Source organism: Rhinoraja longicauda, chromosome 11 (assembly GCF_053455715.1).
Source record: "Rhinoraja longicauda isolate Sanriku21f chromosome 11, sRhiLon1.1, whole genome shotgun sequence".
NCBI classification, from domain to species: domain Eukaryota; kingdom Metazoa; phylum Chordata; class Chondrichthyes; order Rajiformes; family Arhynchobatidae; genus Rhinoraja; species Rhinoraja longicauda.
In genome coordinates this window covers 9,053,153-9,080,047 of record NC_135963.1, presented here as the reverse complement: position 1 = coordinate 9,080,047, position 26,895 = coordinate 9,053,153, and the positions used below count along the sequence as shown (strand labels likewise).

General features: G+C 43.5%; 1 protein-coding gene across 3 annotated transcripts; it reads left to right on the top strand.

Moving 5' to 3' along the window:
• The first annotated feature begins 5,616 nt into the window (after nt 1–5,616).
• On the top strand, nt 5,617–13,145 carry barhl2 (BarH-like homeobox 2). Of its 3 annotated transcripts, none has more exons than XM_078407901.1 (4): nt 5,617–5,855; nt 8,306–8,907; nt 10,454–10,679; nt 12,056–13,145. In XM_078407901.1, the coding sequence occupies exons 2-4, from the start codon at nt 8,376–8,378 to the stop codon at nt 12,342–12,344; spliced, it is 1,047 nt and encodes a 348-aa protein (XP_078264027.1). In that variant the 5' UTR covers nt 5,617–5,855; nt 8,306–8,375; the 3' UTR covers nt 12,345–13,145. The 3 variants fall into 3 exon arrangements, with proteins under 3 accessions (XP_078264027.1, XP_078264029.1, XP_078264028.1); XM_078407903.1 differs by having other exon boundaries at nt 5,618–5,855; nt 8,429–8,907; nt 12,056–13,144; XM_078407902.1 differs by having other exon boundaries at nt 5,618–5,855; nt 8,410–8,907; nt 12,056–13,144.
• Nucleotides 13,146–26,895: the final 13,750 nt, after the last annotated feature.

Genomic DNA, 26,895 nt, shown 5'->3' with positions numbered 1-26,895 from the left:
GCAAGGCAGTTAGTTGACAACTTCGTTCGGTGCTGGTGAAATGAAGCCTCGGGATTCCCCACATCATTCACTCACACGGCCCGAATTCCCAAATGCAACGTCTCGCCATTACCTCTGATTGTAATGTGGAAGCCTCTTTGACTACTTACTTACTACCTTGTCTGAACGCCGACACTGGAGTCACCAAAGCCCAGCTACCGTGTCCACACAAAGAGTAAAAGCCTTCGGGCTTCCAAGTTCCATTGCCCGAGGTCCTACAGAGATTTGTGGGTGAAAGAATTAATGATCTTTAAAATGTTTGAACCCCCCCTTACAGAGTGACTGCGACATCGGATTGTTGCATAATCAAGGAGGGGGGGGGGGGGGCAAAACTGACAGCTGAAACAATATGTTGTGTTTCGTCTCCACAGCAAGAGCAATGTCCTGAGGATTTGAATTGTGCAGCATCTTGCAAAAAAATCCTGAATTGCGGATATTCTTTGGGGTTTTAGCCCAGTTAAGCACCAAGCACCTTCCTTACAGTACAACTGCCTGTCAGCATCAGAGCCAATTGCAATAATAACCTTTGAATCATTTTAAATGTGTCTAAACCTGCGTTGGACAAAATCAATCTGCCATTTGTTGGCTCAAAAGGAAATCACTTGCACAGTTTGACGAGCTTGCATCCATCCCCTTTAGCAATCCTTAAGTTATTTCTTTATCTGTCAGCGTCCTCCTCGGAGCCTCTTGTATATTTTACCCTTTGCTTAGACTTCAGGTAATAAGAAACGGCACTGACCCCTCTCATCCTTCCGATTACCTTTCTGAAGCATGAACTTGGTATAAAATCACACATCAGAAAATTCACTGTAATTATTTTGCAATGCTATCAGCACCGATCCATCAGGACGAAAGCCCAGTTCTGGAATGCCGCTTGCAGCCATAAATGCGGCCAGTAGCGGTCCACGATGACTGACAGCTTTGGTAATTAAGTGATTGTATAGACCTCTCCAACTGTTATAACAACCTTATCAGAGCCCGTCTGTGGACAGAACAAGCTGAAATCAATGTGCTCTCTGCTCTCTGAGCATTTCTGATCATGTACTCAGACTGAATCTTAAAGATTTGACAAAAGAAAAATAGAATCGCTAATCGCTAGAATCACTCTTAACATACGAGGGGGTTTAAAAAAAAAAGAATGTTTCAATGCGGCCCGCTCTTTCTGGCTTTTATAATCAGGGGTTGAATCGTGAAATAAAATCTATAACTTATTCCCCGAGCCTAATTATTAATGAATCTATGGGGACCAATGCATTTTTTAAACAAAAGCTCATCATTTTGGATAATATTAACGTTCGGACGATGTTGATACCCGATCGACAGATGACGCCGGTCGACAACGGGCTGTGTACATGCCAGAACCAATTAACATGTGTGGCTTCGTCCATTTCACGTACTTCGCTACTTTATGCCCGTCCCTCTGCTTCCAACGCTCACGTTTTTCTTCTTATCTCCTCTCTTGTCACTCTGCTGGCGGGACAGGTCTACCTTTATACGGTAACAACACACGCACACACACGCAAAAAGACGCATGTCTGGTGTTTGACATTTAGGTTCGTGGATATTAACAAGTAATAACAGTTGAATGCAGGTGTGCAGGGACGTGGTTGAGTAACGCGGGAGTGACAACCTCAGAACAAACTCAGGAAAGGATCAATATACCGCAAACCTCTAATTTACTAACACTCCATCGACCATTGGCCTCGACTAATAACATGATACCTTAACTGATAGCATTCAATTTGTCCCTGCGACTATACTAAACCTAAGAAAGCGATCGATTGAAGCTCAAAGAGGCGATTCTATTAAATGAATGTTAATTAACACGTTAGATTAGTTTCCCAGGCTTGACTGACAGATTCTGTGATTTCTTTGATTTTTTTACCACGCTATAGGCCGATGCAGGGAAACAAGTCTAATAGAAAATAAATTGGGTATAGATTACTGCCATTGATTGCCTTGCCTCGGTATACATGGAAGAAAATTGTAAAATTATTTCACAAAGTGGACTTGACATTGCGTTAACCGGTGCCTCATTACCTGTCTTGTTCGGCATGTGGGTCAGATTAGCTTTTATGTAAAATTATTAGAGAGTTGTAGGGGTGTTTCAAAGGATGCGCCTTCCCTCTACCGCTTTGGAAGGCACTGAATGAATGCGTAAAGAAAAAGACGACGAGATAGCCTCGTTAAAAGTTTTCAGTTAGTTTGCAGGTTTCGGGGATCGGATACCGACCATCGTACAAACAACAAAGGCATTTCACCGTGAGGCGATTTTTGACCAGTTGGTAAACTCATAGCAAGACGTGGTGGTGGGCCTTGACTTCAGACCAAATGCGAATTCTTTCTAAATGTATTATCGGGTTGGCAACATCTAACTTCGAAAGATTGAAACATTTTCAAAGCATTGATTTAATAATATATGACCATGAGCACGGCGTAGTATAACTTTACCCTGTGACACTGAAGCAACTGTGCGGATTTCCCCGCGAAGGTCGGATGTGTCCGAGAATTATCTCATTAATTGCTTTTTTTTCAGCGCAGAGATGAGTTTTTTTCCACAATCAATAATCCTGAGGTTATTAGAACAGCACAGGGACAGGCCATTCGGCCCATAATGTCTGTACCGAACATGGTGCCGAGTCATACTATCTCCCTGCACACAATCCATATCCTGCATATCCATGTGCCCATCCAAAAGTCTGTTAATAATCTGCTGTGAAATCTCAATTCAAAGTTTAATCATTTTAATAATCATGAGATTTGTTGTGGATTGATGTGGGTTTTGGATATTTACCGAAGATTGCTTGAACTAGTATTCAGCGAACAAGAAAGTTGTCGGAATCACTAGGTTTAACATGAACCTGGCTCTGAAAGAAAAACTTTGAATTGAGATTCGATGAACTAACCCAGCTATTGAATATTGCAGATTTATTACTTCCATTATTTTTATTTGTATTATATATATATATATATTTCAGAGAGACGTGTTGCAGCCCTTTTTATTAAGAAACTCATAATCACATGGATAAGATGAGTAAAATAAGATGTTTAGTTTGGAAACGACTCTGAGCCGGGTATTTATTGTGAACATTGTATCAGTTAGCGCCATCCAGCAGTCACTGAAGAAATGGCAATCCGATTACATCTTTGGAAATATGCAGGGTATTATTTTTTTTACTGAAAACCGCACGATATGCATCAATCTCTCCCAGGAATATCCATTCATCGCGTTCGTGGGCCATCACTTGTTTTATTTCCCTGATAAGATAACAACAGGTTTGTAATAGTTGTGGTTACGGTAAGAAAAACAGGCTGGCGGGTTCGATGTACAGGTGCTACCTTGGAGGTAGTGCGCCGGGAGGTTTCCATAGACAATATATACAGTGCGACACAAACAAATTGTTTACCCCTCTAAAGAGATACATTCGGGGACAACCAAATCAGAACCATATCAATTACACACAACCAGGTTTAAATAAACAGTAAGGTGATATTTCTCTAGCGTAAAAAGAAATATGCAATTGCCAATATCTCCGGAATATACTAAATAATGCTCAGAATTGATTCGGTGTCAAAGTCCCACATGCTTGTTGATAAACATAAGGAAGAGTCCGGCCTCGCTGTCATGCTACTGTACTGTACCGTTGCACCATGTTATTAAAGAAGTAAATAAGTTGTTTGCAACTTTTAAAGAAGCTTGTACAACTCCCTCAGAAGGCGTGACGTGTAGCTTCATTTTTCAAGGCGTGTGCAGGGTGATCTTTTGCAAATTAAACATTTAAGCATCGTTCTATAATTGAAAATAAAAGCCTCACCCATTAGCGTTCTACCACATTTCCATTAGTGTTTTCATCTTCGAAAGCAATTCTTAATATGTCTATGTTGTGTAACATAAGCAAATCTTACACTAAGTAGATAACAAAGTCATAATTATTTTAGTTTGTTTTTTTGCAAAACAAATGCTCTCTTAGATTGTTTATTTAAACCCCAAGTTAAAAGAGCTGCGCATGTGAACTGTTAACTCTGGAAAAGGGCTTCAACGCTTTTAACATGTCTTGCATCGAGAACCGTGTCTTGTTTGTACACACATTGGACGCTGAAAGATGGAGAGGACGCCTAACCCACAAGAAATACTGTTCAAGACACAGAGACACGTATGTTAATACTGCGCCATTGATATTTCTCGAATAGCTTTGCGGACAGTAAGGAGGATAGTCTTGGAACGCAGGAAGCACAACAACCAATTCACGTACAGTAAACTCCCACATTTTAGTATTCTGAAGACAACTGTTTTTGTGGCGTTGCTGGGGTCAGAGGATCTTTTTTCCCTTCAACCGAGGGAGCATAGAGGAGTTTCACTTTAATGTCTCATTCAAAAGACCGCACATTTGGCCAGTGCATCGTTCAATCACTTCTGGCTTGGCCTCTTAGCCTCGCGTGTTGTGGCAACTCTCTGGAATAGAACGTGAATGTAAAACTTTTCTAGTCCAGAGGCGAGCGTGCAGTCGACCAAGTCACGGCTGACACCCCAGTACGTTTTCCAACTGACAATTGTAATCATCCAATCTAAACTAGTCTTGCACTAAACGTTATTCACGTTATATCATGTATCTACACATTGCATGGCTCGATTGTAATCATGTGTTATCTTTCCGCTCACTGGTTCGCACGCAACAAAGACTTTTCATTGTACCTGAGTACATGTGGCAACAAACTCAACTCAAACTCAAAAACTCAGACTTTCAGGGTACTTTGACAGAAAGTTTAAACATTCGCTGGCGTGCGGGAATTACCCGCCGAGATTGATCCCCTTAAACGCCTCGTTTGGTGGATGGTGTTCCGATTGAACGTTTACCAATCTTTGATGCAAGTTCATAACTCGGTCCATTTTCTGTCTATGTTGTTGGTCAGATGCAAAGTTTGCCAGTTCTGTGTACCCTGTTCATCCCCACCATAACTACACGAGATCATGCCACCACGTTATGCAAAACATCCAACATCCAATTGCTAATTTCTCTCAGCCAAATTAAAAAAATATATATATTGCATTAATTACATTAATTCCAAATACATTTGGAATGAGCGCAGTGAGCGGCAAGTGAGAAGTTTGGGCGTTCTGGTTCGCTCGGTGAATTTCTCGCCTAGTGTATATATATTTTTAAAAAAATCTTGAGGATGTGTACTCCCGAAAATTCAGCTACAAACAAAAATCCGTTCTTCGGGCGCTGCGCAGTTCCCGAGCTCTTAGATGCAAAAGAAAAAAAAATGATAAACACCTCTATTAATTATTTATGTTGAATATTTAAACAATGATCCCCCCCCCCCCTCTCATGCTTATGAATATTCGTGCTGTAAAAAAAAAACTCTTCGCTTTCGCCCCGTATCCGCCTTTTGGTCTTACTGCTAATTCATCGCCGAAATGCAGATGTTCGTTGCCAACATACAACACCGTCATTCGCGGAATAATGTTGTGCCTGAAACCAGGGGCACTTGTTTACAATACGGCCGGCACAAGCGCTTCGCAAATAGAATGGTCCAGTGCTAATAAATGCCACGCGCATTATTGTTGTGTGCATTGTTGAACATGGTACTTTTGAAACAAGACCTCTCCAGGTATCTATAATAAACAGAGAGCAGGGTCGACCTGCCCCGTGAGTCGGCCTAGCTCAGTCTTGTTAAACCGGCCTGGTGTGGTGGACGTGCAGAACAAGGAGAGCGGGCGGTAAAAGACACGACACACGACAAAGTGTAGACGGCAACAGATTCCTCTCATTATGCAACTGTCCAAAGAAAGAAGAGATGAAAGATTGACTGAGGTACGCTACAATTTAAAATCTGTAGAACGTCGTGCGAATTTACCTTTGTATTCTTACTTTCGATAACTCAATCGTTTAAATATTGTGTGTAAAGACTCGCGAGTTGAATTTCTCTCCATTTAACCGACGCGTTTACATATATATCTCGGATAAATACACGTTTGGATCACAGTTCAAGTAATCCACACGGGTGACACTTATTCAGTTTGAAACATCATGAATGTTCAGAATTACTCCACACTGTCCTCATAATGTTACCGCATACTACCTCTCTCCCACCATATAAATGCATCTATTAAATATGTATAAACACCGTGACTAGTCTAAGAAGTATGGAAATAATTATTTCCCGCGATGTTTTAAACATTGCCAAGATTCGGCGCGCAGATAAAGGCAATAAAAAACAAATGAATGTTACCTTGGTCGGAAAATCCTTAAAATGGAAAGCTGAAGCAAAATCCAAGTCCTGAAAGTTTGGATCATTCATTAGCACCTTATAATTACCCTGCTAATTAAGCTGACACTGTACTTAATCATGAGTAATATGCCGTCATGTCATTGGCATTCCCCATTATTCTGACATTCAACAAGAGTCCGGGTATAGGCCGGACTGAAATTAACACAAGTTGATACGCTCTGTAACACCGGTAGAATAATTTGGAGCGTCGCATATCTATTTCATATTATTCGGGCAAACACTACCGGAGGACCCTTTGGACTGAATCATGCTTCACGAGAAATTAACTTCACCAGAGATCACTCACGAAATGAAACACCGCAAGAATATATATATATATATATACAAGTATTGTATGAAATATATACTTGTATTATGTATATATATATATATATATATATATATATATATATATATATATATACAAGTAAAGTATCTATATTGAAGTATATATTTATATATATACTTTGATTTTTATATTTTATATTGCCCGTATACTTACAGACACGGAAAGAAATCAATAGATCAGTATTTGGGGGAAATCACACACGACACTGAGGCAAAATGCAACAAATGCAGCAAGTTGTATAATTTTTTGGCACTTAAATATTCTGCAAACGATGCATTCTTGTTTTCAGTGGCCTTAACATTTGTGTAAACGGGGAAAGGGTCAAAGTCAAGCGAATGATGTAGAATCTTCCGGGATTTCAAGTTGAAGAATAATTACCAGAGTCGTTTGTTTCACTTTAGTGTTATTTCATACAACCACTCTCTCGTGGTCATGCAGGGGGGGCAATATAAAACAAAAATAACATTTGTTTAGAAAAGCGAGCAGCTTCCCGGTCACGCACACTGTAAACAATATTTGTTTTGCGTTGGCATTAAACTGGTTTAATTGGTTCTGATAGGGGTAAATAAACGTAGATTAGAGCGATCATTCGCCGAGGCTTGCAGAATATGCAGACAATTAATGTATATTTTTTGTTGGGTCAGGATACGACGTGTAAAGTTTGTTAAGATGGCCGATTGACTTTCTATATTTGAAATTGGGCGACTTAATAGATCAGCCAGACGGTGAGAAGAAATACAGTAGTTTCAAATGTGAACCTGGACCCATTGTTCGTGTGGCTAGATTTCATTCTTTTCATTTGAAATGTGCCAGGCTGGGGGAATAGTGGAGAAATAAGCCGTACAATCGCAGCACTTTATATATATATATATATGTGTGTGTGTGTGTGTGTGTGCGCACAGATTTTAAATGAAAGGTTTATTTTGGTGTGTGCAGCGTTGAATGCACCAGACGCGAGGGGTTGATTAAAAAGAACACCTCGGCTCGATCGCCTGTTCTAAATGGACAAGATAAAACGCCGCCTGCGCGATTGGTTTGCGGCTTGTAACGTCAGCCTGTTGGGCATTGGCAGACCAATGAGTGGGAGTTGTAATAAAATAAGCGCTGTATTATAATAAGAAAAAAAAATATGACACTCAGCAATGGCAGTGACGTCAGGTTAGGAAGTGAATGTCGTCCAGCGCTAGCGATTTCAAGCAAGAGAGAGTGGTGTCTGGGACTTATTCTTGCTCCATCCTTTCCACACCTCAACTTTGAACAAAGTTGAATAACAAGACCAAGCATCGTGGATTACCCCAGTTTTTTTTGTTGCATTCCTGATGTATTAATTTTACCAAAAAAAAGTGTGTGGGTTTTTTTTGTGTGTGTGTTGAGGAGAAATATTTATAGCCTTAGTTTTGTGCAGCAAAGTTTACAGCACGTGTGAGTTTACAATTTCATTCTTTTTTTTTTTATTTTTTTTTTTTAAAAGAAAAAATCTCTGATTTTGCAGAAGAGAGCAAAAAGGGCGAGGGTTAGTCTATTCCGTCTCTTACACACACACACACACACACACACACACACACACACACACACACACACACACACACACACACACACACATATACACACACATATATCACCGACGTTCTTGTTTGTGAACAGACTAATCGTAAACTCAATTAAAGTACTGGTTTGAGATGAAGATGCGTTCTTAAAACTGTAAGCAACGGCGATGGAAGGATCAAACGGGTCTAAATTTGGAATAGACACTATTTTGGCCAACAGTTCTGGGAGCCCGGTTCTGGTGAACGGTGATTATCGTCACGGCGACAGCAGGACTTCAGATTTTCGAAATCAGGCCACCCCGTCTCCCAGCTCGGAGATAGACACGGCGGGCACGGTTCCCCTATCGCCCATGTCTATGGAACATCAGGAGCAGCAGCATCTCGGGCCGGACAAGCTCCATCAACATCAGCAGCAAAGTTTGCAACAACAGCCGCCGCCGCCGCCTCAGCAGCAACAGCAATTGGCCGCGGGCGGCTCTGCTTCCCGGACTTCCACCTCATCGTTTTTAATCAAAGACATCTTGGGCGATAGCAAACCGCTGGCAGCGTGCGCCCCTTACAGCACTAGTGTCTCCTCGCCCCATACCCCCAAACCAGAGGCAGAATCCTTCAGGCAAAAGGCAGAATCCGAAGAGGCGAAGAACCGCGACAAGCTCGACAAACGAGATGACAATCCGAGTGATAGCATGAAATGCAACGGTGAGTCCGCCTTCCTCTTGTTTATCATTATATTACATACATATACCGCTTGGGTTTTTTTTTGTGTTTGATAATCTGCAACTCACAGCTTTTACAAGTACCACGGCCATATGTAACGGTACAGATTGATAGCATCAACCGACGTGGGGACAGTGTCAAGGATTTCAGGGCAGATCACAAAATTACAACAACAACAAAAATATCGACTGAACAACTGGGACGCTTTGTGGCTAATTTGTTTTCGTTCAGGGGTCGTCTAAACATTAGCTTTTGAGCGGTGGCTTGCCACTGTCATGTATGTTTATTTTTCATTCTTGCCGATTAACTGGTGGAGGAGTAAATGTAAACTCCGCCGAATTATCCCACGTCTTTTCAAAACATGTCAGGGGAAAATAGGGGGCTTATGTAATTTTGTAGAGACAGCGGGGTCCGGCCACGTTAACGTCCACTGTTCGCATGCAGGGGGGGGGGGGGGATGATAACGTGGGTTGCCAGGGTGGGGAGGGTGAGGGAAGAAAACTAGGCCTTGAGATTTTCTTGGCTGCACGTTTGATGTTTTCGTATCGTTTCGCTTTTCTTGCCGGCTATAAATATGGAAAAAGGAAGGAAAATCCTTTACAGGAGTACCACAGAGTCCCGCTCACCGTGCGAAATTACACGAAAATCAACAAAGTAATCAATTTCAGAATAACAAAACTGGTGTTATGGTTGGCATTGTACTAATACAATTTCCTCTCTCCTCTGCCACGAATGACACGCTGACACTTTTTGGTTCTTACTTGAATTAAATAGTAAATGCGCTATCCCGATTCCTCTTACGTGCAATAATCTGTTTAAATATAAGATGATCACTTGCCAAACACTTCTAATGATACTTTATCACCATCAGCCATCTTTGTTGTTGCAAATGGAAAAAAAAAACTGATCTTTTTTTTTCTATAATTCATTCAATGATTACTATTAGCATAATAGGAGGGGAGGGAAAAACAGATGTAGAGGCCGGGCTGGCGATTTTTTTTTGCCCACATCTCCCAAGTGGGTCAATTAGAGAGATTATTGTTGTTCCAGGAGGGAAGATCACGCAGCGTTGCAAAAACTGGTACAAATAGAGATGGATTGACATATCGATCTTCGTGCATTTCGGCAAAAACTCAAAGTTGACAAATAATATCCGGAATTCTGAAACAGAGACGCTCGCTCGTTTCTATCCACCCAGTAAAACAAAAATGCGCCAAATTACTTCCAACACTAGGCTCCCGTTATTATTAAAGGCCGAACGATTACGTTGATTTTGCTTTTTATAGACACCGGACTTTTGAATAATTAATAGATATAAACCCAGCCTAAAATATCGCACATGAATTGGAACTGTATTAAAGCAACACAAATGGTTATTTTGCACAAGCAAATGTTATGTTAAATTGTTCAGGAAATTGAACTTTTTTTTCCCACATAAGATTATAGGATGTCTCTGTAAAAAAAAAACCATTTGCATGCCGCCACTGGGCATTTAGATTCATACGTTGCGGTTTCTATGTCATGTTAGGCACAAAAGAGGAAGGCGACCGTGAAATATCCAGCAGCCGGGACAGTCCCCCAGTGAGGGCGAAGAAACCTCGGAAAGCGAGGACGGCCTTTTCGGACCATCAGCTCAATCAGCTTGAGCGCAGTTTCGAGCGCCAGAAATATCTCAGCGTCCAAGACCGCATGGACTTGGCGGCGGCACTCAATCTGACAGACACCCAGGTCAAAACCTGGTATCAGAACAGGAGGTACGTGATGGGCTATTGGCGGGGCTGATACACACACACACACACACACACTAGCGGCGCCTGCGAACGGGGGAAACTCAACCCCCGTGTAATCTGCACAACAAATCGGGCCAATGCCCGCCGCTGGCTGTACCATAAACTTATGTACATACAGATAACACCAAACGATTACGCTGCAATAAAAAAAATTCACATGCACCATTAACGCGCCGCGCTGAAACAACGGCGCTAACTGCTGCCCGCACGGACGTTAGTTAGATGCAATGCCAAAATACACGGAAACTCTGACCCCCATCCCCTCCACATTCCCCCACAAGCGGAATTTATTTTTCCCATTAAGATACACTCCTTCAGATTCCCTTAAGATAAACCTAAGAATCCAAATGTTTTTTTTAATTGTTCCCATTTACCAGAATCCTGATTACATGTAAACCACCAATGAAGTCAACATTTACTCATCTGTGTTAAATATATATCGCTCTATTTATATATATATATTTAAAACCTATATGTTTCCACAAAGCACACTGTGTATTTTTAGTGAACGCGTTTCGCTCCTGTTTAAAAGGCCGGCTGTTTTTTTTGCAACATCTAATTGCTGTAATCTGTTGTAGATTTTAAGAATAGATTAATTTAAAATATTCTCCCAACTAAACTTTAATCTTTGAACTGATAAACAATACCAATGCCCCGCCGGCGGTGGATGTGTTTAAGTTAAAACAGAAGAGCAACTTCATGTCTGACTGAAACAGATGCCAAACGTTGCAGTGAGAAGTAACTACAGTTGCGAATGGCCATCCAAGTACCATTCCAGCCACAGTTTTTCTGTCTGATTGCTTACAGTTTGCAACCATGCTAAATCTGTCAGCGAACATCAACGTCAACCGTTTCCAAATCTAAACGCTGTTTACACTTTCTAACCTTTTTAAAAAAATACCGCGTTCTTCCATTCCGTTTCCCCCCCGTAATTATTCGGATAAAGCAAACTGGAAACATTTAACCAAGGCGATCTCGCACTTGTGCATCGTAACCTTGCAATCCCACTCACTGTTCGCGATTTGCCATTAAAATGCATACATATATCGTCACTTGGTTTTACCGAGCCGCTGAAAATGAATTTAATGTTAAGAATAGTGAGAAAATTATTTCCATTCATTCGCATTTATTGGAACTGTTTGCTTTAAGGATAATGTAAAATATTAAGCATCTCTCTAGTTATATAATCGATATATGTCCTTCAATTCAGTTAGAGGAGTGTGGTTTCAAATGCAAAATAAATTCCATTGCTGGATATTTTAGATTCCGCGTTGTGCCCTTCGGTTCGCTTATGTGATCACAAAGCCTTATATATTCTTTCTATTCCTGTTTCATTTCAGGACGAAGTGGAAAAGACAGACCGCCGTGGGGTTGGAGCTCCTCGCCGAGGCTGGAAATTACTCCGCTTTGCAGAGAATGTTCCCATCGCCCTATTTCTACCACCCAAGTTTACTAACTAACATGGACACAACGGCGGCGGCCATGTACATGTACCGGACTCCACCGCCCCACCCAGGACTACAGCGGCCGCTAGTCCCGCGAGTCCTTATCCACGGGCTGGGCCCGGCGGGACAACCAGCACTCAATCCCCTGCCTAACCCTATCTCCGGCACGGTGCACCCCCGGTGAGAAAGAGAGAGAACGAGAGAGAGAGAGAGAGAGAGAGAGAGAGAGAGAGAGAGGGTGAAAGGAGAAGAGGGGAAGAAATACACACACATACACACAGACGCACACTCACACACACACACAGACCGCGGAAAGTCGAAGAAAGACGGACTAAACAAAAACGGACTCTGCTGAGAGAGAGGACTAGGGGATCGAGAGTAACGGACTTGGAACTTTGCACTGATTTCTCGTGACCTTTTAATCTGAACGTGGCATGCACCGGAATAGTGGGGCGTGTACATTTTGAGGGCGGCGTGTTTTACGCGTATTTATTATATGTCGCCTGGGAAAATCCGGTTGAAACTATATAAACGTTACTAAAAGTACATCCAGATTTTTTTTCTCATTTTCATGCAGTCTTTTCAATCAAATAAATACTTAGCTCAAGTAAACTACTGTTTGATTTAGTAGTTTGGTTTCTGTTTTTTTTTTGTTAGTAAAGGCGACTGAGAGACAAAAGTCATTTGAAAACAAAAATGTTATAATCATCGGACAATGCGGTGTAACCTGTAATCGTTCTTTCTGGGGGAATAGTGTTGCGATTGAAAGGACCGTTGGGTCGGTGGTCAGATTTGATTGAAGACAGCGAGCCAAATGGAAGGTGATCGGGCGAGGTGCGGAGCTCGACTACTGGGGGACCCTACGCTAAACTGCCTCACGAGGCTTGCGCCCAGACACCCCAGCCGCACAACCACAGCCCGAGTTGGCATTTTGACCAACATATTACAACAAAACTTCCTGGTTTCTTCACGGCATAAATCCGTTCTACAAACTTTTGCTTTGCATTTTGGAGGGAAATGTGAGATGCGGAAAATATATTTGGGCGCTTGTTTAAATGCTTTTTTCCCCTCATTATATTAGCTCCATGTATTTATTATGTTTGCTCTCTCTCTCTCTCTCTCTCTCTCTCTCTCTCTCTCTCTCTCTCTCTCTCTCTCTCTCTCTCTCTCTCTCTCTCTCTCTCTCTCTCTCTCTCTCTCTCTCTCTCTCTCTCTCGCTCTCTCTCTCTCTAAATATATATATATATATCTGTCCCATTCGATATATTTCTATCTATCTATATTTCTATGTATCTATATTTCTATCTATCTATCTATCTATCTATCTATCTATCTATCTATCTATCTATCTATCTATCTATCTATCTATCTATCTATCTATCTATCTATCTATATTTCTATCTATCTATCTATATTTCTATCTATCTATCTATCTATCTATATTTCTATCTATCTATCTATCTATATTTCTATCTATCTATCTATCTATCTATCTATCTATCTATCTATCTATCTATCTATCTATCTATCTATCTATCTATCTATCTATCTATCTATCTATCTATCTATCTATCTATCTATCTCTCTATCTATCTCTCTATCTATCTCTCTATCTATCTATCTATCTATATTTCTATCTATCCATCCTTCCATCTGTGGTAGCTGGTGAATATTGTGTGGGTTACTCACAGTTGTTTTGAATTGTTAACAGCGCATCATAATGGATGGTTTTGCCGGGCTGCCCGGCCTGCCTGGGAAACGGGAATTTGTCCTAGCCTGGCAGCTGTTGTGGAGAAGCATAACGCTTGAAAGCGCCGGCTTCGCCAGACAGCAGGCGTAAGGCTGCGCAGCGTGAGCGATTGGAGCAAAAAAACAAAACCGCAGGGCCAACATCTTCAATGCGAGAGCTCGCAGCCAAAAAAAGCACAGCCACAATCTCACCTACAACCTCCCCTTTACCTAGGGTGATCTGAAGGGGGGCTGTGCCGTTATGACAACCTCAAGCTTTTAGTCACCTTATACTAAGCTCATCAAAACAACGTCTGATCTTCCCCTCATTCGCGGCGATAAAAACCGCCAGCCGCTTTACAGCAAAAATTACAAGAACAGTTGTGCGATGCCAACCATTATTAACAAGGCCAGCAAAACTTTTCCCGACGATAGTCGGTGAGGATTTAACGCGGTAGCGTTAGTCGGCTTTAAATGTTGCTGGCGATATATTCTAGCTAAAGACGGCTAAGCATTAGAGTGATGGAAATCGTGCATTGTAAGTGTGACTTGTAAACAACAAAAATAGCGCCATCCTCCTGGAATTTACTTAATAATACACTGCTGATATATAATTCATCAAAGCGCACGTCGCTTTCAGAGTACACACTTGCAAACAGCAATTTAATCGGGCGGCTCTCGCCGAACAGTGAACAATGTTTAAAATCAGCGCCCTGTCTATCCATAGCCGAGCTCACAAAGCAGTATTCTCGTCAAACCGGGCGGCCTGGAACTAACTGCAAATAAATATTGAAGTTACATAAGCATTGATATACATTTGGATTTTCTTTCTTTTTTAAAGAGATCATTTCTGCTGGAGGTTTCTGGTCGCATGGTGGTGCCTCGGTGTGAATAGGTTCCAGAATGCCGGAGCCCCGGGGCACATTTGTTTTCGCTTCAGTAATTGGGGAATCATTTGCTGATCTCTCTACTAATAAATTCGCGTTAAAAACAAATTGACCTCAACGACTGTCTAATGAAAGGGAATAAATGGTAGGGAGACGCCCCTCTCATTTCCCCCTCTCTAACTGAACCTCTGCAGTCACCTCGCCTCTGTTGGGGGGCTGTTTGTTCAATCCACGATCATTTATTTTCTGTAATTAGAATTGACGTACGCAGATTTAAAAAAAAAAACAGTTTAAAGTTTGTTTTTTTGTGGACAGTAATCACGTCAGACGAATTGTTTTTAACTTGTCGAACCGTCCCGGCGTCGTAAACAATTGGATGAAAGTTTTAGTGTGGCTGGACACGCGATTTGAAGGGATAGAGGTCCTGAGAGTTTAGTGTAACAACTTGGAACGAAATTCTTTCCAAGAATCGGAATCCCAAATTGACTAGTAAAACGAGTTGCATTAACGCCAACTTTTCACTGCATGTTTGCTCAGTATTTATAACGACCATGCGTTTGTGCAAACTTTTATTGTTCTTGATGAAGATTCCTAACTTGTCTAGCGTTGGCACTTGCGGGATTTTAATTAACTCCAGTAACAAGGAACCAGTTAAATTAAACCTGGGTCAAATTCAGCAAATCCTGGAAGTTGTTAAATTTGTTTAAAAGTCGTGCATCTAATTTCAGGATCATGTTACGAATGACAATAACATCATCCCGACCAGATCACGCCGCGTTCCAGTTGCCTTTAGTTAATGTGGCCACACAAACTTGTAACAACTGTTTAAGTTAAATAAATATTAATTAAACGATACTTTAATATCTTTAAATTTTAACTATCCAACCTAAATCAAAAATAATAATTTCAGGTGGCGATTGTTTTCTTCAACGAGAATTTCTGTCCAATTTGCAGTTTTAAAAAAAGTGTTAAATTGGGAACAATGATGAATATAAGATAGTTCTTTCAGGGGTGACTTTGCAAGTAGGGTAATTTGATATTGTACGAACGAATCCCTACCCACAATTTGGCGTTCTTTTGCAAATGATACCATTCCCGAGAAATAAATTCTCTACAGCCACATATCGCTGAAAAACCCTCACAATTAAACGCAAGGTTTACTTGCAAACATTGATATGCTCATGGCTACAGTTTGCTGTGTCTTCCGTTAGGACTTTTTGTTGAATGCCGTCTAATCCTGTTGTTACCTCAGTCTGACCAGCACGATTTTTAGTTTACACAGTTTCCACACTGTGTGGTTGGAGCAAAGAGTAAAGCGCCGAGGGAAAATAATATCCACCCTCTCAACTGCCCGTCGTGAAACAAAACTGATTTAAAAAAAATTTAACGTGATAACTTCAACTCTAAGATTGAATGTTAATTAATAATAGTTTGGCCTACATTATGATACGTGGGACATGCATCCACCCGGCCAATGCAAATTGCTCTATTACACTTCTATGTTTAGCATTTCCCTTCTGCTGTTGGTAATGACAAGGCAGAAACGCATTGGACATGTTTAGTCAATTAGAATATTTAGGCAGCGAAATATATTCGTATCTCGAGCGGTTTAATTTTTAATAACAACCCCTTTGGTCGACAGTTTGTGTAAACCAACAAGGTTTAAACTCGTGCTTATATATATATATATATATATTATTTTCAGATTAGCTGTTTGAGGATTACCGCGCTATTTTCTCTCAGCAAATTGAATATTAAAGTTACTGCAGCAAGTACATGTTTTCTACGTTGTCTCTCTTTTCTGCGGTTCCTGTGTGTGTACGACTCTATGCAAAGATACGCAGACACAAGGAACTGCAGATGCTGGAATCTTGAGCAACAAAAAAAAAGAACAGAGTGTTGGAGGAACTCAACGGGCCAGGGAGTCGTCAGTAAAGTTGTGCAGAAGTATCGAGTTCGATTATTGCACCGTTTCGAAACATTACGCTGCGTATATGGACCAGCAGTCGAATGGGAATATACAGGATTACACTTCCATACAAAGCGTCGTGCCTAAATTTAAGATGTACATTATTGTTTAAGGCCGTTTATAATTTTAACTTACAGTACGTTTTCTTGTAAAATTACAAGTTCCTGCTTCTGACCTCGAACAACAGCCGTGAAAGTTATTACAACTTTTATTCAACATAAATATTATTGCAGCCTTTCCAGACTGTGTCACCGAAGCTACCACTAAAACCGAAAAATGATGTAAATCCCCACAATTAACAGATGAGAAATGTTTTAAGAGATTCAAAATGTGCAATCTTTTGAAGCGGGAGTTAAGTTCTGATGTTGTATATTAATTTTAAAAAAAGCGGTGGCGATCTTCAACTTCAAAGTGAATTTTTGATTGGATCATTTAAGGTCTGTGGCAGAGTCTGAATGTTGACTGTCTGATATTTTTTTCTAAGAAGAGATATAATTAATCTTTTTTTCCCCTGTGATATTGGCTTGTTATCAAAGGCCGTTCTGATATTGGTTATTGAAAGCAGCATAATATTCGAATCAAGACTTTTGGGATTTAATTAATTGAATTCGAACACATCCATGTGTATAACTTAAGTTTTAAGTCGCGACTCTTGAAGTTTATTGTATATCGCATTATCATTCTTCTCAAATCATCTCTTTCGTTTTATCTTTCTCAATGATTAACCATATCCCGCCATGTTATGCTAAACCCTATTTACATTTGAAAAGCAGCCATTATTTTGCCCTTTTTTCACCAGTAGAAGAGTCGCCAACAAGGAGACGTAGCTGCAAAATAAAGAGCCGAATGTTTTAAACTGAGGTGCGTGGACATTTCTTCTCTCAAAAGGGCGTCCTTTGCCCCATGTGGGCAGCGAAGGGCAGATCATCAGATATATTTAATGTAGAGGTGGATAAATAAACAAGGAAGACAAAAATGAATGAATGAATGAATTATACGTTATTGTCACACGTGGCAAGTCACAGTCACAGTGATATTCTTTGTTGGGAACTGCAGACGCTGGAATCTTGCAAAGAACGAAAGTGCTGGAGTAATTTACATTTATATCTCTGTTTGCTTTGTTTTTACCTTTTCCGAGCTAACCGTGATCTATTCTACATTTTTCCTTGACTCCACCCCTTTTGATGTCTCGTTCTCACACCTCACACTTCCTTATCTCTGTACCCCCCCCCTCCCCTGACTCTCAGTTGAAGAAGGGCCTCGACTCGAAACGTCAGCCGGGAATCCCTTCTCTCCAGAGATGCTGCCTGTCCCGCTGAGTTACTCCAGCATTTTGTGTCTATCTGCTGGAGTAACTGGACGGTTACTGGGGTAATTGAGTGGTATGCGGAACTGGCGATCCCGACCTTAGGTGCTGTCTGTGTGGAGTTTGTACGTTCTCCCTGTGACCGCGGGGGTTTCCTCCGGTTGCTCCGGTTTATTCCAACATTCTAAAGACGTGCTTCTTCTGTAAATTGCCCCTCGCGTGTTGGATGCGAAAGTGGTCTAACCTAGGAGAACTGTTGTAGCGGGTGATCGATGGTCGGCGTGGACTCGGTGGGCCTGTTTCCACGCTGTATCTTAAGCTAAACTAAACTCAGGAGGCGAGGCCAATATATTAGTGAGCGGTGATCATGCTGGATGTCAGGACAGACTGGAGAGATCCTGGAGAGATTGTGGCTCCGATTTTCTTGTGTTCTATTGACTCTCTAGTTGGTGACTAGTCTGACAGAATTTCCGCATAATAGTGAAAATTAAATTTATTTAATTTTATTCCATTGGGTGACTGTAATAACCTGTGTTTTAATTCACTAGCCTGCCCTGTGACAATCCTGGATTCAGATGTACAAGAGTAAATCTCCTGATTCTGGAGGCACGGCTGTTGATAGTTGTTTCCTCAAATCAATCGTTTTGCTTTCCCTGTCTGACGAAAGGATCTCGACCCGAAACGTCACCCATTCCCTCTCTCCAGAGATGCTGCCTGTCCCGCTGAATTACTCCAACACTGTGTCCTTCTGTGTTCCTTTTACCTACAGACTGTAGTTGTCTATGTGCCTGCGTTATCACACGCAAGCTGCTAGATATAACTTCTAGCGTCAGGCTAATGCATTTACACTTATTTCTACACGTTCTGGTCTTTAAAAAAAACCCCAATCTTTAGTCGAGTTTAACGTGCAAGTTTAACAGGCGAATACTTGGGGCTGAGGTTTGTGACAGCGAGTTTCGCCGGACCGTTTTGGATAACATTTTTAAAGATCAGTCAGAACGGTCTTGAATGTGTCAGAAGGAACTGTAGGTGCAAGTTTAAACCGAAGAGTGACGCAAAAACCTGGAGTAACTCTGGAGAAAAGGAATCGGTGACGTTTTGGGTCGAGGCCAGACTATTCCTTTTCCCCAGAGATGCTGTCTGACCCGCTGAGTTACTCCAGCTTTTTGTGTCAATCTTTGGTCTTGAAAGTGCTTTCTCTAGTGTCGAATTGTAACAGCGTTTGGGCTATCCTGACGGCGTGGGCTAACTCTGGGCCTCTTTGTTGACTCATTCTGCAGGGAAACAGCCCGGAGCACAATCCATCCTGGCTTCTGATGCACTTACTTCAGAAGGTCATACGGTCATCAGTGATAGGAGTAGAATTAGGCCATTCGGCCCATCAAGTCTACTCCGCCATTCAATCATGGTTGATCTATCTCTCCCTCCTAACCCCATTCTCTTGTCTTCTCCCCATAATCTCTGACACACGTAATAATCAAGAATCTATCTATCTCTGCCTTAAATATATCCACTGACTTGGCCTCCACAGCCTTCTGTGGCAAAGAATTCCACACATTCGCCACACTCTAACTAAAGACATTTCTCATCTCCTTCCTAAAATAACGTCCTTTAATTCTGAGGCTATGGCCTCTGGTCCTAAACACTCCCACTAGTGGAAACATCCTCTCCACATCCACTCTATCCAAGCCTTTCACTATTCTGTATGTTTCAAGGAGGCCCCTCCTCAATGAAACGTTGAGACTTCCTGCAATGAGTTGGGATTAAGACTTCATTCCTTGTGTTTACCCATTTGCCAGTACTGGCTGGAAGTTACTGAGAGGGAGCCTCCATGTTGCGTGGTCGGGAAGAATGCGGATTGAGAGGGTGGATTTAAGCCTTGGGCAGCTCGAAAGGAGATGGGTGGAAGATGAGGGGGTAGGACTGCTGGTCGAAGAATGAGTAGTAGAAGGTGTGGGGCCATGTGAGGAATGGCGACCCGGAGTGGGACCAGGGAGGAAGGGGGTAATGGATGATGGATAGTGTGGGGTGGTGACTGGGGTCGGCAAGAGAAGATGGGGAGGGGTGGGAAGGAAGAGGAGAGGACAAGGGAGGGTGGGGGTGTGGGAGAAGCATTCAGATTCAGATTAATTTATTAATCTGACCAATTAATTTACACCAAGGCGCAGTGAAATTCTTTTTTCCCATGAAATGCACAAAGTAAACAGTCAACATACAGTGATCATGTTCATAAGTTATAGGGACAGAATTAGGCCATTCAGCCCATCGAGTCTACTCCACCATTCAATCATGGTTGACCTGTCTTTTCCCCCCTAACCCCATTCTCCTGCCTTCTCCCCATAACCTCTGACACCTGTACTAATCATGAATCTTAAAAATATCCATTGCCTTGGCCTCCTCAGCCAACTGTGGCAATGAATTCCACAGATTCAATGTCCTCTGACTAAAGAAATTCCTCCTCATCTCCTTTTATTACCAGGGGCGAGTGGAATCACGGAATATGGGGAGAAGGCAGGCACAGGTTACTGATTTAGATGATCAGCCATGATCACAATGAATGGCAGTGCTGGCTCGAAGGGCCAAATGGCCTCCTCCTGCATCTATTTTCTATGTTTCTATGTTTCTGAGGCTATGGCCTATGGTCCTGGACTCTCCCACTGTTGGTAACATCCACATCCACTTTATCCAGGCCTTTCACTATTCGGTAAGTTTCAATGAGGTCCCCCCCTTTAGTGATGATCAGTACAACAATAAATACAACCACAAGTTGAAAGCAGCAGAATGGTGCAACGTTGGAGAGCAATCCGACCTAGTGCAAACTGCAATTACAGACTAACTGGTTGAAGTAGAGTTAAGAGTAAAAGCAAGCACCTCTGTAAATGGGAAGCAAAAGTAGTGATTTATTTAGGAATCCAATAGATGTGGGGAAGAAGCTGTTCTTAAGTCTGGATGCCCAAACTTTCAAGCTCCTGTATCTTCTCCCACAAGGGTGAAGAGAGAAAAGGTAATAGCTAGGGTCGCAAGCATCCTTAATGATATTCCCAGTCTTCCTGATGCAACGTGCCAAGAGACAATAGACAATAGATGCAGGAGGAGGCCATTCGGCCCTTCGAGCCAGCACCGCCGTTCAATGTGATCATGGCTGATCATTCTCAATCAGTATCTCGTTCCTGCCTTCTCCCCATACCCCCTGACTCATCTATGCTTAAGAGCTCTATCCAGCTCTCTCTTGAATGCATTCAGAGAATTGGCCTCCACTGCCTTCTGAGGCAGAGAATTCCACAGATTCACAACTCTCTGACTGAAAAGGTTTCTCCTCATCTCAGTTCTAAATGGCCCACCCCTTATTCTTAAATTGTGGGCCCTGGTTCTGGACTCCCCCAACATTGGGAACATGTTTCCTGCCTCTAACGTGTTCTGGACTCCCCCAACATTGGGAACATGTTTCCTGCCTCTGCCGTGATGATGTTTTGGATGGAAGGAAGTGACGAGTCGGTGAGGAAATGGGTTGCGTTCACCTCTCTCTCTCTCTCCAGGTTCAGGCAGTCAAGAGCAGGGCAGTTGCCAGACCAGGCTGAGGTGCAGCCTGTCAGAACGTTATCCGTAGGTCACCAGCAGAAGTTTGCGAGAATCCTTGTGGACGTGCCAAATATTCTCAAACCCTGAAAAAAAACCCCCACTGATAACAATACGGCGCCCTGTACTCTTTGTACGCGTTGTCCACGGTATGCAAAACAAAGAATTTCACAGCGGCATGTCACACGTGATAATAACGTGTCATTCATTCATTCATTCATTCATTCATCCATCCATCCATCTATTCATTCATTCATTGATGCACTTTCTTGATCACTGCATCCCTATGACTGTGAAGGGACCAGGTTAGGTTGCTGGTGATATGGATGCCCCAGAATCTGAAGCCATCAACAATTTTTACAGCCCCTCTGTTGATGAGAACAAGATTTTGCTCACCCTTCACTTCCTGAGGTTAACAACTAACTCTTCATCTTTCTGATGTTAAGAGGTGGGTTGTTGTCCAGACACCATAACACACAGGGCTCTCTCCACCTTTCTTGTAATGAATAGTTCATAATTTCTAGGAACATAATAAGGACTATCGGCCCATCAAGTCTTCTCCACCATTCAATCGTTGCTGATCCATCTTTCCCACTCAACCTGATTCTCCTGCGATCACTCCATAACCGCTGACACCCGTACAAATTAAGAATCTATCTATCCCTGCCTTAAAAATAGCCATTGACTTCACCTCCACAGCCGTCTGTGGCAATGAATTCCACAGATTCACCACCCTCCGACGAAAGAAATTCCTTCTGATCTCCTTTTTATTGGTACCTCCTTTTATTCTGCGGTTATGGCCGTTAGTCCTAGACTCTCCCACTAGTGGAAACATCCTCGCCACATCCACTCTATGCTAGCCTTTCACTATTCGGTAAGTTTCAATTAGGTCCTCCCTCATCCTTCTACACTCCAGTTTGAGTACAGTCTTGAAACGCTCATCATATGTTAACTCAGTCATTCCTGGGATTATTCTCGTAAACCTCCTCTGGATGGATTATCTCCTATGCCAGCACATCCTTCCTCCCATTTGGGGCCCAAGACTGCTGACAATACTCTAAAATCGGTCTGACCTGTGCCTTATTAAAGCCTCAGGATTACATCCCTGTTTTTGCATTGTAGCCCTCTGGAAATAAATGCTAGCATTATATTCGCCTTCCTTACTACCGATTCAACTTGCAAATTAACGTTTGGGGAACCCTGCACCAACTCTCCCAAGTCCCTTTGCACCTCTGATATCTGAATTCTCTCCCCATTTAGAAAATAGTCTAAGCCTTTATTCCCACTACCGAAATGCATGACTCCACACTTTGCTACGCTGTATTCCATCTGCCCGCTCTCCCAACCTGTCCAAGTCGTTCTGCAGAGTCCCTGCTTTCTTTACACTACCTGCCCCTCCATCTATCTTCGTATCATCTGCAAACTTGAACACAAAGCTTTGAATTCCCTGATCCAAGTGCTGTTTATCCGTTGACTGGATAGCACACGTGACAATTAAACTAAAGTAAAAAAAACTTAACTAAACTAAGGCATTGGCCAGGGCTGCTTTGGATAGGGGATTCTCGAGCTTCTCCACCATCTGTGTGAAGACACACTTCTCCTTCTCCCATGCCCGGTTGGTCTATCCTTTATTTTGAGAAGGGTTTTGGGAACCCAGCTCGGGAGAGAGAGGGGTGATATAAGGGAATGGGGGAGGGGAGGTTGAAGGAAGGGCAAAATGGGAAGAGAGGGCGAAAGAGGGGGATAAATGGCTGGATGGGGAAGTGGACAGGAGGGGAGGGAACAAGGGCTGGGAAGGAGGTGGATTGAAAAGGGGAAAGACTGGGCAGGAAGTGGGAGGGAGTGGGAGGGATGGAGGAAAGGAGGAATGAAGGGAGAATATAAGGGAAGGAGAAAAGGGGAAAAGGAAAGGGAAGAAGAGAGGGGAAGGGGAGAGAGGGAAGAATAGCAAAGAAGGATGAGGGAAGAAGGGGTAAAAGGGATGTTGGAAAATGAGAGTGGGAGCAGAGGGAAGAGAAGGTTCAGATGGGGTAATATTGGGGAGATGGGAAGCAGGAGGAGGAATGAGATAAGGACAGCAAAATGGGGAGGCGGCTGGGTGAAATAGAGAAGTGGAATGGGGAGGATAGGAAAGGGAAGGGCAGGAGAGAAGGTTGGAGTGGTAGATGAGGAGGTGAAGGAAATTGGAAGTGGGGGGGGGCGGGTAAATGAGAAATATGGATAGGAGAGTTATGTAGCTAAAGGAGAGGGTAAGTGGGATGGGCAGGGGGAAGGAAGATTAGAAATGGGAAAGGAGAAAGAGAAAGGTGAACGATTGGGGAACTGGGAAGGGAAGCATTGGAAGGAATAGTGGGAGAGATTGGCAGAGGGAGAGATATGGGGGAGGGGAAGTGGAAGCTTGGAAGTGAGATAGAGGGACGGATAGGTTGAAGGGGAAGGTGAATAATTAGGGGACAGCAAAGGGGAAAGTGGAGATGATGTGGAGTGGGGAATATGAAAGGGGAGTGGAGACAGAAGGAATGAAGGATGAGGGGAAGGAGTGGGGAGAGGGAGGGGAGGATAAATGGGAGGGAGGTAATGGATGTGACAATGGGAGAGGGAGGGAGGATAGGGTGAGGTCATGAGGTCATAAGTAATAGGAACAGAATTAGGCCATTCGGCCCATCAAGTTTTCTCTGCCATTCAATCATGGCTGATCTGTCTCTCCCTCCTAACCCCATTCTTCTGCCGTCACCCCATAACCCCTGACACCCATTCTAATCAATAATCTATCTATTGACTTCTCTAACTTTAGATAGCTCCTCTCCCCTCTCTTCCCCTCCCCTTCCCAGTTCTCACACTGTCTTCCTGTCTCCAACGACATCCTCTCTTTGTCCCCCCCACCCCCGACAAAAGTCTGAAGAAGGGTCTTGACCCGAAACGTCACCCATTCCTTCTCTCCAGAGATGCTGCCTGGCCCGCTGAGTTACTCCAGCATTTTGTGATATCCAAGAATCTATCTATCTCTGTCTTAAAAATATCCACTGACTTGGCCTCCACGGTAAAGAATTCCACAGATTCACCACCCTCTGACTAGGCATTGGGAGGAAATTTGGGTGGAGATAAGGAGGGGGGGGAGAAAATGCTTTACGAATAGGATGCATGTTTGACAAATCGGTCTTTTGATATTGTGACTCTCAGAACATAAATTGGTAATCCTTCTCGATGTGGTTGTCCTTCTCAATGAAGTGTCGTACAAGAGGCATGAAACAACATCTGAGAGGAGGTTACTGGGATGATATACTGATGTGGCTTGAGGATTATTTAGGATTAATTAATGGAGAGAATAACAACAACTGGATCTTGTTGAGATATGGAGCATTGACCAGAGGAACACTGCAGCGATTGGTGCAGAGGATCCAGATGTTTACAACCCCTGGAGACAGCACTGTGGCGCAGTGGTGGAGTTGCTGCCTCACAGCGCCAGAGGCCCAGATTCCATCCTGACTACGGATGCTGTCTGTGTGGAGTTTGTACGTTCTCCCTGTGACCGCGTGGGTTTTCTCTGGGTGCACCGGTTTCCTCCCACATCCCAAAGATGTACAGGTCTGTAGGTTAATTGGCTTCTATAAAGATTGTAAGTTGTCCCTAGGGTGCAGGATAGTGTTAGCGTATGGGTGATCGCTGGCAGGAGATGGGGTGGAGGGGTGAGGGGGCGAGGGAAGGAAGGTGGGGGGGGGGGAGTTGGTCAGTGGGGCGAAGGGCCTGCTTCTGTGCTGTATGTCTAAACTAAAACTAAACTAAACTAATCAAGCAACTGCAGATGCTGGAAACTTGAGCAAAACACAATGTGCTGGAGTAATTCAGTGGTCCAGGCAGCGTCTGGGCAGGGAAAGGACAGGCGATGTTTCGGGTCGGTCTGAAGAAGTACCCCAACTCGAAATGTCACCTCCCCAGATGCTGACTGACCTGTTGCGTTCCTCCAGCTATTTGTGTTTTATCGAGTCATAGAGTGATACAGTGTGGAAACAGGCCCTCCGGCCCAACCTGCCCACACCAGCCAACATGTCCCAGCTACACTAGTCCCAACTGCCCGCGTTTGGTCCATATCCCTCCAAACCTGTCCTAACCATGTACCTGTCTAACTGTTTCTTAAATGTCGGGATAGTCCCAGCCTCAACTACCTCCTCTGGCAGCTTGTTCCATACATCGGTAGGTAAGCTGGCCACTGTAAATTGCATCTTGTGTTGACGGGTGGTGGCATTGAGGAGAATGTGTGGAGGAGAGGTTACAGGACATGTTAGCAGGGGAATTGGTTTGATCTCTGAGCTAGTATAGACTCGATGGACCGAGTGGCCTCCTCGATCAGAGGGAAACACAGGGCTGTGGGAGAGAGATCTTGGGAGGAAGGGTATTTGATGGGAAATGAGATTTGCAGAGGAAGTTTGGAGAGGGAATTGCAGAGGAGGTGAGTGGGAGAGAGCTGTGGTTGCAAGGTGAGGGGGGGGGGGGGGGAGGGAGAGAAGGGGGGGGGGGATTGGGTGGTTTGTTAAGTGGCCAGAGCGGGATATAAATCAGTGGGAGAGAGGCATTGCGAGCAGAGGTAGTTGATGGGAGATGGTGGTGGGGGAGGAATTGGGTTGAGGGATTTGTGGGGGGGGGGGGGGGGGGTAATGGAGGGAGGGTAAGAGGGAGAGAGAGAGAGAGAGAGGGAGGAGGGTTGGGTGGAACACTGAATGGCCAGGGGTGGGAGAGAGGTTTGGAGGAGGGGCAGCTAATAGAAGATGGTGGATGGGTAGGAATTGAGGAAAGGACACAAAAATTGGGAGGCGCAGAGGGAGGATGGGTGGGTGGTCTTGCAGAAGGCGATGGAGGGAGGGTGAGAGAGAAATCAGGAGGAGAATGGGTGTTTGTTGAGCGGTTAGGGGTGGTAGAGAGCTTGTTTGGAGGGGGAGGAGATATTTTGGCAGGAGATGGGGTGGAGGGGTGAGGGGGCGAGGGAAGGAAGGTGGGGGGGGGGGGGGGGGGGGAGTTGGTGAGTGGCGGGAGAGGAGGGGGGAAGTATCTCAGGTGGACCTCCGAATGCCGACGTCCTGTTCCCAGCTTGGCTCAGACACAAATGGGCGCCTCCACGACCCGAACCGTCCGGGGCGCAGTGGTTGAAGCGAAGACCTTTATTTTACTACATGACACCACATTAACCGCGACAAGAGAGATTCACAGAAAATTGACTCGTCCCCCAGCTTGCCGGAGCCCACGGAGCGCTCTTTAATTGCCACATTTTCATCCG

Excerpts from the sequence above, each read along its gene's own strand:
- barhl2 (XM_078407901.1), top strand. The coding sequence starts at position 8,376 with ATGGAAGGATCAAACGGGTCTAAATTTGGAATAGACACTATTTTGGCC. Across the intron at positions 8,908-10,453 it reads TGATAGCATGAAATGCAACG|GCACAAAAGAGGAAGGCGAC; the intron begins GTGAGTCCGCCT and ends ATGTCATGTTAG. Across the intron at positions 10,680-12,055 it reads ACCTGGTATCAGAACAGGAG|GACGAAGTGGAAAAGACAGA; the intron begins GTACGTGATGGG and ends GTTTCATTTCAG.